We start from the raw sequence: 16359 nt of genomic DNA on the forward strand, positions 1-16359 counted from the left end.
CTGGATTTTTACCAACGTAATCTAAAAACGCAATCATTACGATAGAAGTGACAAGAAAATGAACGGCAGGAATATTGAGTGACAAAGCTGTTGCATGTGCCCATGGCTGGAGAAAATCATAAATGACCAAATCGGGGTTGAGTTTTTCCAAGATTTGGTAGAAATCGGGGTAGCCATATCAAGAGCTTTCTTGAGAGTGGGCATGAGTTAGAGTGGTAGGCCTTTTGGTGGGATGATAGTGAGGATGAAGGTCAGGTGATGAAGGAAGATGATTGGCGGAGGTGGAGGATTTTGGGGCGATGGGATGGGGTGGGGAAGAAAGTAAATGGGATTAATCAGAAGTGGGCTGGACTTTGCAACTTAATGGCCCATAACCGGTTCTTTGTTTATCTCAATCGACTGCTTTGAATCGCGCGCATTAAAACAATTTATTCGCATTCTTAATCCAATATCTCGAGTTCTTCTCTCCTTGGGTAGGTCTGGACTTTACAATTACAGAATCCAATACTTAATAATAAGCCTAACTGAGAAGACACTTCAGGATTGAGAAATGAATTACCACGTGTAATTTGTATCAACTATCAAGGCCACCAGGCCTCACAAGATTTGGGCTTGAGAATGACAAAAACTCGAGTTCTTCTTCATTTACCATTCGTCTCTGATTAATATCTTGAACTGGTATTATTTTCGCCTGGTCTGTGCGCATGCGCATGCGCGTGAGAGACAAAGAGAGATACGTTCTTAATTATCGTTGTCTCAAGCAGTAGATTATGCACCCGACATGTCATTTGTGGTTAGAAAAAAAAAAACCCTTTTTATCTTTAAGGGAAAGATATGTAAATTAAGGCCCAACTCTTGATGAGATTGTTTCACCTGATGTAAATATCAAACAGAAATAAGTAGCACTGTGTTGTGTGTACAACAAGGAGACAAACACAACCTTGCTTATATAGCCAAACATGTACCAGAATACTATTAGAGCTGTTTGCTTTTATTATTTTATGATCTAACAAAGTCAAAAATATCCTATTCACGTACATTAACAATTTATGAAGTTTAGAGGTTTATCTCATCATTGTCACCATAACAGTTATGAGGCCTTCCCGTCTCGGACTTCTTGTGACTTACGTGCTTTTTCGTAAAACACTCACCTCGATAAATCATGTCATGAATCTTCCTCTCTGTTTCTTGTTTCTTCCAATCTATTTATTTCATGTAAGGTCATAATTATTTCTTGTTTCAGCTAGCTTTGGGAAATAAGACAGAGATACAAATTCAAAAAATCAGATAAACTACAATATTATTGTAGTAGATGACCTCAAGATTTGAACCTAAAAACTAAAGAAAATGAACAAACATTTTTAACCACCAATCCCTTAAGGTTAATATTTATATTTTCATCAACGTCGTCTTGTTTTAGATTCTGTAAATAAGTTAATTTTTACCTAAAAGAAAACAAATGAGGCAATGAAACTCTGATGAGATTGAGAATTATCAATTGAGAAATTTATATGGTAACTAGAGGTTCCCAATATTGCAATTCATGCACAATAAGTCCATACACTCTCGAAATGCATGTCAAAATGAACATATATATTTAAAATTATGTCGATGCAATTGAACGACATAGGATGAAGCACGACCATGTTCAGAATCCGTAAGATATTTAGGTGGTAACTGCAAATATCGAAATATGAAGCACAAATAGGCCGATATGGTTAGCTAGATATATGGTACGAAGAAGACTTACATTGAAAATGTTGACTCTTCTGAACATTATCAAATTACTCTGTCATGGTCCTCATGGACCCAAGGAGGCAAGGACGCAGCAGGTAATTCGGTACACAGACCTAATTCGTAGACCAGATTTATACCCACTTTTTTTCGAGTCAATTTTATATTTGTATATGAAAAATTAATTCTATAAGAAGACGCCAATTTTTAATACTATATTGGAACTACCGCAAACTTATTCATTAAACAGAAAATTTTATGTTGATGTGATGAGTTGTAACATAAGACACAAGATTTGATAAGCTTATCCTTAATTATTCATGTGTACAAAGGAATACCTTCAATTGCGTATTAAATTCATTTTTATCAACGGTCAATTTCAATGTTTGTACAGGAAGGGAATCATTATCCTAAGAAAAAATCTTCGTCGCTTATTAAAAAAAAAAAAAAATAATAATTAATAATAATAATATCAAATTGTTAATTTATAAGGCCTTGAAAGAACACTAATTTATTTATACCTGTAAAGGTCATTCTTTAATATCTGCATTGTCACATCAATTATAAATTAAATGCATCTGTATACGGTATACCCAACGCGCCAAAAGTAAAATGTGTCAAAGACTATATCTTACTTGTAAATTTGAATAATAGTCACATGTAAACAATACAGATATATATTGTTAGGTAAGTTTGAACATCAATCGTAGATCTCTCTAAAGTCTAAGGCTACCTTCTACGAGTAAGCATGTCAAATTATACAACAGTATTTACGGAGAACAAAAAGACAATTATAATTAAATAGGAAGAAGAACCAGACGTCGTCAACAATGTAATTCCAACCCCAGCAGGTAAATCAGTCTGAAATCATTGTTTTTTTTCTTAGGCTATTAAAAAATGATGTATGGTGTATTGACTTTAGAGGCTTTCTTTTTTTAATTAATATTATTAATTCATGAGCACCTTAATTTAATTAACACTATTTTTGGTGAGAGTTGGATAAATTTTTTGATATAGTTAAAATCATATACCAATAATAAATAAGGTGTTGTGCCAAAAAAAAAAAACACACTGATGTCAACACTATCTTAAAAATAATGTGGTATTATCTATCAAAAACTCAAATCGACTTTAAAATATATTTTATATCAGTCCTATCTCATTTTAAGATAAGGATTAAGGAGTGGTCCTCGTTAGAGTTTGGCATTTGAGACCGGGCTCAAAAGCCCAGCTCGAAAACCCGGTCCTAGAACCAGTCCTCGAGAGGATCAGACCTAAGAGGCCTGATCCCAAAACGGGACCAAGCCTAAGGAGGAGGGGCTGGGCCCTCACTGGGCCCTCCTCCAAGGCCCGGGCCTGGGACCGGTCCCAGGTTTGGGCCCAAAAAAAATTGTATTTTTTAAATATAGTCCCCTGCCAAATTACATAAAACCTCCTGTTAATTTGAAAATAAATATAAATTAAGAGGGCTAACATAAAATTTTACAAAATTTATAAAAAAAAAATCTTCCAGGTCTAAAAATTTTATAAAATTTATAAATTTTACCCCTAAAAAATACTAAAAACCCCCCATAAATTTTTTTTTTGCCCCCAAAATATAAAAAAAATTGAGGGGGAAAAACTTAATTATCCAAGCCCCATGGGACTGGTCCTAGGATCGGTCCTGGGCCCATAGGACCAGTCCCTACTAGGCCTAAGGCTTGGTCCGGGTCCTAATTTTTCTCATGGGCCTGGGACCGGAGTGACTGGTCCCAGGCCTAGGCCTGCTTGGGACCGGTCCCTGCCCACCTCTAGTCCTCGTGTCAAAACAATTTATAAAAACACTCATTACATTGACCTCAAAGGTATAAATGAGCACCTCTATTCGTGAAAATGAGAGGTTTGACATATGAGAGATGGACATAAATTTGAGTTTCATTATTTTTTTCTCTGTAAAACAAAGCATTTCTCAATTTTTGTACACCTTACAGGCAATATCATAAAAATAGTCAGAGAATAATAAAATAGCAGTGAATGTAGGATTCGCTTTAAGCATCTGAACCACTATAAAAATCCCTCTTGTCCATCTTTTATTTATGTTTTATTAAATATATATCATCTCAGCGCCATAAACACTTCTCATGAATCATTCACATGTAATTTATAAGAACAATTTAACACTTTATACGTGCGAGTCGTTGGTATCAAAATCAAGTACCAACATAAGGTAAAAGTTTTTTTGAGTTTTAGCCCTAGTTAGTAAAAACGCGTATTATACGCGAATTGTACGGACATCCGTATAATTCGCGTATAAAACACGCATATACGTATTTTATAAAATCTGCCGTATAATTCGCGTATAATAAGGTTTCCCGTATAATTCGCGAATTATTTGCGAATTTTTGAAAAAAAAAAAAAAAAATCTCACACCCCCAAAACGACGTCGTTTTGGTGGGTTTTACAAAAAATTAAAACAAATCTCGTCCAGTCATTCTTCTTCAGTTCTTCGGCAGTCAACAGTTCTTCTTCCTCAGCTCAAGCTCAGTGGTGGACTGGCTGTTCGGCGGTCAGGGGTGTTGCCACCAGTCGCAACCTGGCCGACGATTTGTTTGTTTGAATTTTTATTTTTTTATGTTTCTGGTTAATTTTTGAGTTAAAGCGTTTTAGAATCATAAAGATTAGGGAGGATATTAGGTGTTTTTAAGGGTTATAGGGTGAACAAGAGGGACGAGGCTAAGAACTTTGAATATTAAATTTTGATTTAGGGAGAATATTAAATTTTATGTATAATGTTAATTGATCATTTTGCCCTTACTTGTAATGGAGTTTTGATCATTAAACTCTTCTTTATAACAAAATTTTATTTGTTTGGAGCTCTTATTCGACTTTGAATTTTGATTTTGTTATGAATTATGTGTTTAATTTGACACTATAATTGAATCTTGACTAAATATTGTGTTCGAGTCTGGAGACTATAATTTGAATATCAGTTATATATTGTGTATTTGTGTTATTGATTAATTGAATACTTTGCTTTTAACCAGGTAGTCCATAAAATTGTTAAAACTAAGATTGATATTGCCATATTTTTCAAAACGTATTATTGACAATACACCGTATTAAACCTGTATATACCTGTACCGTATTTTTTTCGTATCCGAATTTTATGGCCGAATTTTTATAAACGTATTTTTCACCATTTGTCGTATTATATCCGTATAATTTTTGTACCCTTTTTTTGCTGTACCCGTATTTACTAACTAGGGTTTTAGCAATACAATATTACTAAGCTTGCATCCGCTTGTTATTACCCCAAATATTAGCTAACACAAAGCTTTAATTTCAGTAATAATTTTGTTGCATCATGGATGTAGAGTGGTGTAACTCTCTGGCTTTCTTTATAAAACATGAAATTACTTTAAATATAATAATTAAAAAAGAAAACCCTGAAGTTTTTTCTTGTTTTATATAGGAATTGATGCATTGATGAAGTGGTCCAGGCGTCCAGCTATAATAGATAGGGAAATCTTATTACTGGGGACCATAAATCATCTCTATTCATTAAAATAGTCCCTAAGATCTTGATAATTTAATAATAAATTAAGCTTTTGGAGCTATACAATTTATTGACAATCGTTTTAGCCCCAACATGTTCAATGCAAATCCTGGGACACAAACACAGACACAGTACAGCTTTCCCACGCTGACTATTCTTACAGTTAAAGTAAAAGGATCATGAATTAACATTAATAAAAAAAAATATAAAAATATTAATTTGATCTTCCGAGAAAATTATTGTTTTATTATTGTTATTATCACTGTCTTATTATTCTTCTGCCAGAAACTAAGAGACATAACCGCGCTAAAACCAAAACAGAAACACAAATTGAACCCCTACAATTCAAAGTAATGTTTTGTCTTTGTTTGCTGCTGCCTGCTACGCGCTAGCTTCTTAGAAACAGAAGGAAACAAAAATTCTATTCTCTTTCTTCTAGCCTTCATTGATTTTCTTTTAGCTAACACAGCAAATGTGTCGTACTGAGATCCTGTGGCATTGATTTTGTCCATGAAACATCAACTTCTTGCCCATTCTTTTTTATCCCTTTTTTTTTTTAAAAATAATAATTCTACTTGTTTATTTGAAGCAGCTGCCTGCTGCTAGGCAGCTGCCTGCTGCTAGGTAGCTAGCTAGGGTCACTCTCAAAAGGACCAGGCGATTGATTAACTATAGAAACCAGTTGCATTAGCGGTGTGCTGTTGGGCCTGGGAAAGCTGGTGATTGTCACAGAAACCATTCATTTTTCTCCTCTTGGCATCTCTCTCTAGGCTATGCTGAGTATTGGGGGCTGTGGTGGTGGTGGTGGTGGAGCCAAGGGTCTTATCACTTTCTGAGCTTGAAAATCGCCGGTCAAGTACATTGACTGGCGTGTCTGAGCTGGACACCGTTTCAAATCCTGACTCGTATCCATCCATCATTATGTCTTCTATGCAATTGTAGCACTCCAACATCTTTTCCTGCAACAATATTACCATTAAATATTCAACTTTTTTACTTTGAAGCACGATAAAGCTAATTAACCAAGTCAAGATAACATATTACATTACCTCTCGATCAGTCATAATAATAACATACTAAAAAATGTATGGGTTTTTATTGGTCTCTGATATGGGGAAAATACAAAGCTTTAGTCTTTAGAAGTCAAAAGACGCTAGCTTTCAGAATGTGAACCATTGTAACCATCATAATTAATAATAACTTGGGGAAAGGAACAGAAACAGAAGGAGAATTAATAAAGATTTACCTTATTTACATATGAACAGTTGGAAATTGCCTTTCTAAAGCAAGAGAATTGCAAAGGAAATAGTTCAAGAGAGGCAGAGAGAAGAGCCGCTGCAGCGATAATTGATGGCTTGAACTCTAAAATCTCGATATCTGCGTAACGATATTATCAATGTAATAAAAGACTTAGAATTGAGATAGATATGGTGTAAACAAATCGTAGTTGCGAGTTTTTTCTGGGTATCGAAATATTACCACTTTGAGCTTTGAAAATGATTTCAATTGCCCGAGCTTTAAGAGCTTGTTTTAATGGAGGGTCTTTGAGCTTGAACAGAGGAATGAAAAAGGAGAGGAAAGAAAAGGGAGTAATTGAACGCATTCTCCATTTCAGAGCTCCCAAGACGAGATACTCCATTCGCTCTATAGTTTGTGTGTCAAATATTAGTCCTCCATCCTCCTGTACATAAAATTCTTCAGCAAAAGTATTCTATGGATTTTGTAGAATTACTATAAGCTAATGTATGAAAGAAACATGAAACTTTACCTTAAAATCAGTGAGAGTGAACTCTATTTTCCTCATCTTTGCCGCCAGAGATATGCAAGAGATTGCAAGAAGCCTAAGCATCCAAGGCTTTGGTTGCTACATTATCAAGATTCAGTCAGATCTCAAAACAACCACCAATTAAGAAACATAACAAAAAAGATAATCAAGAGTCACCAGGACTTCTTACCGGCAATGCTTGGGTTGATAAAAAACGATCCATGTAATTGGAAGCAAGATATGATAATAACGGATCAAAGTCACAGGAAAACTGAAAAAAAAAAAAAAAAAAAAATAAAGAAATCAGAACTGAGCGACGAAAAGGAAATGCTTAGAAATTTACAGTTAAGTACCTGGAAGATATAAGAGATAGTGTGTTGCCTAACAGAGAAATCAGAAGAACTGCTCTTGAGAGACTTCAGATAGTCCTCTGAAGGCATGTGATCAGATTCAACGAGGAAGAGAGATGGTAAGGTTTCTGTATCATCATCAAGGACAAGGTCTTGGAAATTTGTAAAAGGGTATTCAAGATTGAACTCCATTGAGTGAGTGAGTAAAAGATCAGTTGATGAGTAGAAGAGCATACACATGCATTAGTTAAAAGTCAAATGAAGGAGTGAAAAAATTGGTTGCTAGTACTAGTAGTAGTAGACAGAGAGAGTGTTAAAGAGTAATGATATGATATCTTTATTAAAAGATGGTGTTGTGTGGTGTGGTGGAGACTTGAACTTCACTCCTTGGCAAATGAAGATGGCTAGCTGTGCGTTTCTTAATTCTTTCAGAAATGCTTTGCATTGACATATGCTAAACTGCCTCTCTTTTATTGGGAAGGAAAACCTGGGAGCTGGGATCAGATAGAGCCATTTTTGCTGTGAGGTTCAAGCTTTGTCAGAAGCAGATTGGTTTGAAGATCAACAAGACCACACTTTAGTTTTCAACTGTTAAGACTTTGTTCAGTCAAGCAAATAAGATTTTGCAACGTGTTACCTTGAGAATTTTAAGAATTTATGTGCCTGTTTCTTGATAGATTTTTATTATTTGTAACTGAATTAGAATAAGGCATGGTAATATAATAATAGCTAATAGTCATAAGGTTGTTCTGACATGGGCTTATCTTATTCTTAACGTATTTCTGTGACACGTGGCCATCTTTTTTGCTAGTGCAGGTTGAAATAATCAAATAAATCTCTCTTTCGCATGTTAAACATTTTTTAGGCGTTTGAATATTATAACTTAACCATTCTTTCTGTGAAATAAAGAGCGAATATTGAGATAATTTAGACGTCAGGGAGAATGGGTAGGGAACATTTTATCCGTATAATTACTTAAATAAAATCTTAAGAAAATATATTACATGATGATATATTGTCTTTACAAGCACTTTATGACCCAACTGAAAATTCATCTATATGTAGAAATTAGCCATTTTTTCCAAGTCTTTAGGCCATATCTACCCCACTATCCAATAATATCAATTTCACAATATTAGGGGAATGTGTGAACATTTAACTTTTGAGGAGAAGAAAAAAGATAATTATGAACACTAGTTCAGTAATACCTGTTTTGAAATTATTAATGTAAAGATTTTCAAGCTTCCTTGTTATGTATAATTTACAAATATTTACCCATATCCGAAATTTATCCTTATCCTAGAAGGAGAGAAAATTCTGTAACCAGATTGCATTTAATAAATATCCCAACCCTATTCAAATTTTGCCATCAATTGTACAAGTTTTAATTGCTTCAAGATATATGGAAATAAATGTGTAGAAAAAGTACAATAAAATTAGGACATCTTATGTTAAAAAAAAAAAAAAAAATTGACATATATGGGAATGAGATATAAACTCATCGAAAAAAAGAAAGAATCAAATCAAATTAATTAATTAAGAGATAACCAAGCTAGCACAATTAAGTCAAGAAGTAATTTTGTTGATTCAAATTAATTGAGTATGGTCACCCTCTTCACATCTCACAAAAATCAAATACAAAGAGACCAAGTGGGCCTCGGTTCTTAAACCATATAAACATTATTCGACAAATTCAAGGACAATGACAAGTTTGAATTGTAGCCTTCTTCACACCAAACCATGTAACTACTACAAGTGAAAGTCTTCAACACCCCACTCCCACTATGCATTTCTAAATCATCTTATACGCAAATCGCAATTAAAGCTTGCTGATATTACAATTCTGCATTAATTTTTTATGTGGTTGCAGGTTGACAGCTTGTGTTCATGTCCCTTGTATTCAATGAGAAAGACTGGCTAGCTCTCTCCTTACAAATGGAAGAGACTATTAATAAGACAAAACTTCTGCAGTTATAAGCATGTGAACTCTTCACTACATTAATTAGTTTGGCGTCATAACTCGTAGGATTAAAAACTAAGTATTTATAGGACCGCAATTCTTTAATATGTTTAATTATAATCGAAGTCAATGAAGAAATTGTAATCAATTGAACTTACCCAAGTTAACTGATCAAGTTGTAAAAGTTTAATATTATTTCAAATAATTCAAGACTTTTCCTCCAAAGTAGAGTCAATTTGTCGTTGATCCGCGACTTAATTTAAACTACTGATAGACTTGCAGGTAAACTAATATGTTATAGGATTAATATCAAACTTTGTGTTAATTTCTCAGGGTTAAGCTGTGTGTGGGCCTGACACAATTGCCATTGATGTAGCAGACTACCTAGTAGCAGCTATTAATTAAAGATTGGAATTAAGTGAGAACACTGTTTCTTCCAGCTGAGGGCAAAATTTTTCCCCAATTTCATGTTATCCTGATCATATAAGATATATACGGGACCAGTTTTGAACGGTTCACCCTAATTTTCCAAGGGATATCATTTACACTTTTATGGATATATTCCTGCAAATTTCAATGCCAATTTTATGAATGATCATATCATGGACATTCATCCTAAAATACAATGGGCAGGCAATTTAAAAGACTAATTGTGCTAATTAGTATGACAGATATATTGTACAACTTTCTATGTAGAAGCCTTATCTATCTGTTTTGTCCTTTAGTAACACCCCGAATTTCGATCACTTTCGCTCAACAGTTTGGATTAATCTGTGAAGGTAAAGCTGGTGGGAACACACAAGCATTTTCTCACTTTATAAACCAAACAATCATATGTGTGGTCATTTTTAAGTGAATAATAAAAAAAAAGGGCCCCGACATAATTCTTCAATGCACCTACTTTTGAAATTATTCACCAATCAATTTAACAATTTGACCTGTGCCTTTTGTGCTTGAAACCCACGAGGAGCTTCTTACTTTTCCATCTTCTTTTATTAACAGAGCGTTATTAATTAGAGGAGATATCATTATTTTGCCGTATAAAATCCCTTTATGTTATTATTTGTGACATTATAATTTTGCCGACAAGAGCAACAACATCAACCTTGACATCATAATTTACATGATTAATAGCCGTAACATCTTCGGTGATTTGTCAAAAATCTATCATCGCCAATCACCGTATCTAAAATTATCAAATTCATCTTGCATATTTCTTTTCATTCATCAGTAATTTCTCAGAATGCAAAGAGAGAGGCATGTAGAAGACGAAAGCAATGCAAGGTTTGCGCATGCATGAAAATCATTAGTTAAATGGTTGTTCCATAGGATTCTACAAGTAAGTGAGTAAATTAAATTAGAGTGTGATTTCAGTAATTGAATATAAGGAATTATAATATAGTTAAGAACTGAGTTGGGGAGACAAAAAGCTTAGTTATTGATATCACAAAAAGCTAAACAGCTTTAAGTTTCCATCATCTCGAAATGCCTTTGAAGAACGTTCCATTTTTTTCTTTTGGGGCTTTGCTTCAAGCTTGCTTCATTCCATCCTGTAGCTCTCTCTTCTTTATTCATTTATCTATGAATATATGTAATCAGTATATCATTTATATTTTACCTTATCACTTTTGTTGTTGGGTGTCTTCTTCTTTGACGATGATAATATAGATTCTCTCTCTTTCTACGCATTGGTGCAAGAGAAAGCCTAAAGAAACCAAAGATACCCACAACTACACCTCTCCTTTTACTTTTTTTTTTTTTTTTATCTCTATAATTATTTATATATACATTTGCATCTGGGATACTTTTGCAAAGAACGTGGACAATAGTAACATTAACATATAAGACTAACAGCCGCATGATGATATAAAATGTGGGGTACTGTAGTAATTTAAAATTAGGTGTGGTAAGACATATGTGAATTGAGAAGGTTGAATAAAGGGTGAAAACATAGTTGATAATTATGAATGATTTCCATTTCCATTTCCATTTCCATTTCCATTTCCATATAAATATAATCAATCCCATAGTGAATTAATATATAAAGGAAAAGGGGAGAGATTGGGGATGGGATGATGAGCACGCTTGGAATGATAAAATAGAGAGACAAAGGGGGAGAGAAATGCAGGTGATATGATGAGTGGATATTTCACGCCATAACACCCATGCAGATAACACCATCATTATATATCATAGAATGTAGACAAACCCAGTGGGCCTTTTCCTTTCTCTTTCTCCACTTTGGACAAAATCCCAAAACCTACATCATTATTATTATTTCTCACTACCCATTATTCCCACACCTATAAAGATCTTAAAATCAAATTAGATATCTTACAATGGCCCAGATTCTAGTTTTTCTTAGCAGTCAAGCAGCTAGCCCAATATAAAGTATAGACAGTTTGACCCATGGGCTCTACTCTACAAAGCTTGTTATTGAATGTGTTAACTATACTCACTTTCTCATTTCTCACCTTTACTCTCTGACATGCGTATAAAAAATATAGCATCAACTTACAATTTTTTTTTTAATATTGTTAGAGTCAATTTCTTTCACAAAAAGTGCTATTTTCATTCCCTCGTTCTATTATTGACACATTTATAAAATACAAACGAAAATTATGACTCCATTTGGTTTACTATTATGATACTTTTCATAATAGTATTTTAGAAAAAGTAAAGCTAAGTTGAATTGAATTATTTTTACAAGAAAGGTAATTGTTAATGTTTTGAGTTGGATAAAGTAAAATTGAATGTTGAGAATACTGAAACAAATGCATTTTTGAGTTTTTAGGATAGGATGGTGGAAAAACAGTGAAATAAATGCAGCAAATATTATTAACTTAACAACTTGTTTATTTTATGCATGTCAAAGGGTAATTAATAAAGAAAAAGGGGGTAGGACCAATATTACGATTATAAATTCTGTAAACAAGACAATGTACTACATAATGATCAAATAGTGAAAAAATTAAATCATATGATATAAAAAGGAAATCCCACGTCAATTTGTATACCAAAACTAATAAGTGTAGTGTAAAATAAATTTAAAAAAAAAAAAAAAAAAAATGGTCTGCAGTAGCTTTCTTTAACTTATACCATAGCGTATGAAATATCATCTTGAAAAAACAACGTTGTTTTCGTTCTCCATTAGACCCCGGGCCTCTTAGAATCCCGTCTCTCGATTTTCACTATGGCCAGTCATTCAACATCTACGAGGCCTTTTTTCAAAAGGCTGAATCGGCAGTAAGGCCCAAAATTGGGGATGAGCAACTAGTGTAGGAGAGATAAAAAGCATCATCTCTAAATATGTGGCATCATATTGCTGCCTTATCCACTTTAACTGTTATTGTGGTCGTCGTTACTTCCGATCTCCATAATATCAACTCAATTACAAAAACCAAGATACTGCTCAGTCTCTTCTACACCATTACTCCAATCTCAACTATGGCTTCCTCCACTCTTTCTCCTGCAACTCCTTCTCAGGTATTCTTAAATATAAAAAAAAAAAGGAAGAAAAAACTAATTCTTTTGAATTATAAATAAACAATGTGCATGTCATTATGAAATCTCACTTTGCTAAGTTTCTCTATATAGCTATGCTCAAGCAAGAGTGGTATGTTTTCTCCATCAAGAGCTCTTCTTGGGAAGCCAACCAGGACCCATATGATTACAAAGGACAGAGGAATCAAAATCAAGTGCCAGGCTACTAGTATTCCGGCTGATAGAGTGCCAGATATGAGCAAGAGGCAGCTTATGAATTTGCTTCTGGTGGGTGCCCTTTCACTTCCCACTGGATTTATGCTGGTTCCTTATGCCACCTTCTTTGCCCCACCTGGGTGAGTAAAACGTTTTTTTTGTCATGTTTTCTATATTACTCAGTATGCATCATACAGATTTTTGGTTATTTGCTGAAATGATTATTGTTTTAAGTTACATCATAGAATTAACCAAATAAGAAGCAGCTTCATACTGTTCAGACTTCACAGATATTTAGTAAAATACTTTCTGCTTACTTCTATTCAAATTTTAATTATGCAAGTGTAACTCAACCATAAGTATGAATATGATGTTTTTCACCAGGATTTTTTATGAACATGGAAAAAAGGAAGCCTTTCTCGTTGACCTACACTACAACTAAATTTAATCAAGAATTGTTGTTCTGAAATAAGACAGCTATGATTGCGTGGAAATTTATCGTTTCTTGGTTAAACGGATTCGTTGTTCCATAAATGCGAAGAAAATCTGTGGTAGTTCTGCCTATTTTGTAATTTTATTAACTTTTGTCGGTATGATGACAGATTAGGAGGTGCCGGTGGCGGTACCACTGCCAAAGATGCCATAGGCAATGATGTCATTGCTTCTGAATGGCTTGAGAACCATGGCCCTGGTGACCGAACCCTTACACAAGGATTGAAGGTACAAAGGCTTTCTTTGTCGTTTCCCCTCAATAATTCTCAATGTATTTGCGGCAAAACATAGATTGTGAAATTTTGCTCTATAATGTTTTTATAAGGATAATCTGATGAGCTATCTAGACACCAATTTAAGGCTTTTTTGGTTATTGTTGTTTTAACCATCAAAACCACTAATAATTTGCAATTTGAAAATTATTCCTTTTTCTTTGCATGCACGTATCAAATAAATAACCTTTACCTTGATCATTCAGTGAACCCCGCCTCTTCTTGTAAAAATGAAAAATAATAAACGGTAATGTTTGGGAATTTCTATATCTTGTCCTGGAGTGTTCATTCGCAAAGCTTGAGTTCCCTGGTTTGAAACTTGTCCTGTTGTACCAGTCATTTCCATCTATATAGTTTTAGATTTGTCTCCAATGGCGAGGAGCGCCCTGGGTGAGTATGAATGGGAGGAAAGAGAGGAAATTGAACGAGCATATACTTGTAACTTGATGTTGTATTATAGGGAGATGGTGAAGCTATGAGTACTTTGAAATCTGATTGAAATTTATTGTGTACTTCAGGGAGATCCAACTTACCTTGTTGTGGAGAAAGACAGAACACTTGCATCATATGGAATAAATGCAGTGTGCACTCACCTTGGGTGTGTCGTGCCATGGAATCAAGCTGAGAACAAGTTTATCTGTCCTTGCCATGGCTCTCAGTACAATGACCAAGGAAGAGTTGTGAGAGGACCTGCTCCATTGGTAAGCAAATCATATCTATGCTCCTTATGCTCATTTTCATGGATCTCAGTACAACTTTTCTTTAATCATTTTCTGTTTCATAATTGATTATAACAAACTTAAATTCTACTTTTTGCCACAGTCCTTGGCATTGGCTCATGCCAATGTGGATGTGGCAGATGGCAAGGTAGTGTTTGTTCCATGGACTGAGACAGATTTCAGAACTGGTGAAGCACCATGGTGGGCATAAACTTCTTCCAGAGCTTTTCATTCCATCTAGTGGATCAATTTGTTTCGCAACATGGCATAAACATCCTGTAATCATAGAGTTGTGGTTTTCTGAAATGGAGCTTATAAACATATACTGCAAGGTACCTGATTGTAATCATATTCCTGCCACTTGTAATCTTGGTAATATTAACAATTTCTATTATCCATTCTTTGTATCCTATTAAGTAGCCCGTTGAGTGCTTATTTGTTTATTTGCTTGTCAAAATTTTCATACCAAAAATTTCTTTATCCAAATTAATTATAACATATGTGAATAATTAATATTTATCAATATAGATCTCAAAGTCAATTTAAAAGAAGATTATAGATGAATATGTCATGTTGGGCTTTCATCCAGAAATTGGGTGTACTATAGTACAACTCAACCCCAAATGATTGGTCCGACGGTTAAGGAGGTTTGTTTTATTCCTTGAATTCTTGAGTTCAAACCTTAGGGGTACCTACTATAATAATATTATAGCTTACTTGAATATTTGAGTTTGTAGGGTGTTCAATAGATCCCCAAGATAAGTTGAGGTATACATAAATTGGTCTGGACATTCCGATTACCATAATATATATATATATAGACACACACACACACTAGAGGGAACACAGGATCGTTACACACAAAGAGGAGATATGCAGAGATTAAATAAATATTAAATAAACTTAAAATTTAAATAAAAATAAACTTAAATAATCTTACAACTTAATAAGACAACGGCGGCAGAGCCGCACTGAAATCATATTAACAAGTGAGATTAATTCTTCAACCAGGTAACGGCGGCAGTGCTACACATGAACCAAATTAAGTGATGAACAAAAATTTAAAGAAACAAAGAACACAAATAAAAACTTAAATAAACATTAAAACCAAACATGATGAATGATTATTAAACTAGGTAACGGCGGCAGTGCCGCACTGGAACCAAATTAAGTGATGAACAAAAATTTAAAGAAACAAAGAACACAAATAAAAACTTAAATAAACATTAAAACCAAACATGATAAATGATGAAGAAATTAATTAAAGAACTTGAAAGATTAAACATTGAATGATTATTGAAAGATTAAACATTGAATGATTATTGAAAGATTAAAGGAAATTGAACTTACAATAAAAGTTTTCTTTTTGGAGAGCTTTGAGAGGTTTACATCAAAAGAGAGTGAAAGAGAAAATTTTAAAATTGGCTTTGTAAAGCTTGGTTCACATTGCACGAGCCCTCCCAATTTATAGAAATCTGATTTCACTATAATATCACATGAATACTATTGAGTGAATATTTTAATTTTTTATAAAGAGCATTAAATGTCTCTTTTTGCAGGGAATCTCAGACTCTTCAATATTATGCTATATATTCTCTGAATCTGATGTCGGTTCTTTGGCTAGTTTTCTTTTTGAGAGAAGCGGTAATTTCGAACTTTTTGGAATAACTTAGATGATTCCATAATAGTCATCTTCATTGCTTTGGGCGAGATTGACCAAGGCACTAGAACTTCGATAAGATTCTTCTCCATCTTCTTCTTCTGCTTCTTCTTCTTCATCTTGGAGTTGTGAAAGAATAGTCTTGAGGTGGTCTTTAAGTTCTTGTTTTGTCT

The 16359-nt window shown here is 33.9% G+C and overlaps 2 protein-coding genes across 2 annotated transcripts; one reads left to right on the forward strand and one right to left on the reverse strand.

Annotated features, from left to right (window-relative positions):
• Positions 1-5881: 5881 nt before the first annotated feature.
• LOC116107482 (putative cyclin-D6-1) lies at positions 5882-7762 on the reverse strand. Its single transcript, XM_031394067.1, has 6 exons — positions 7388-7762; positions 7225-7305; positions 7038-7133; positions 6749-6950; positions 6516-6646; positions 5882-6228 (listed from the first exon to the last, which is right to left on the reverse strand). Exons 1-6 carry the CDS (start codon positions 7622-7624, stop codon positions 5935-5937), a joined length of 1041 nt encoding a protein of 346 aa, XP_031249927.1. The 5' UTR covers positions 7625-7762; the 3' UTR covers positions 5882-5934.
• A 4906-nt stretch (positions 7763-12668) lies between these two features.
• On the forward strand, positions 12669-14945 carry LOC116144315 (cytochrome b6-f complex iron-sulfur subunit, chloroplastic-like). Its single transcript, XM_031430067.1, has 5 exons — positions 12669-12830; positions 12942-13183; positions 13646-13763; positions 14326-14508; positions 14630-14945. Exons 1-5 carry the CDS (start codon positions 12792-12794, stop codon positions 14735-14737), a joined length of 690 nt encoding a protein of 229 aa, XP_031285927.1. The 5' UTR covers positions 12669-12791; the 3' UTR covers positions 14738-14945.
• The last annotated feature ends 1414 nt before the right edge of the window (positions 14946-16359 follow it).

The sequence above is a fragment of the Pistacia vera genome, unplaced genomic scaffold, assembly GCF_008641045.1.
Source record: "Pistacia vera cultivar Batoury unplaced genomic scaffold, PisVer_v2 Contig1, whole genome shotgun sequence".
Taxonomy (NCBI): Eukaryota; Viridiplantae; Streptophyta; class Magnoliopsida; order Sapindales; family Anacardiaceae; genus Pistacia; species Pistacia vera.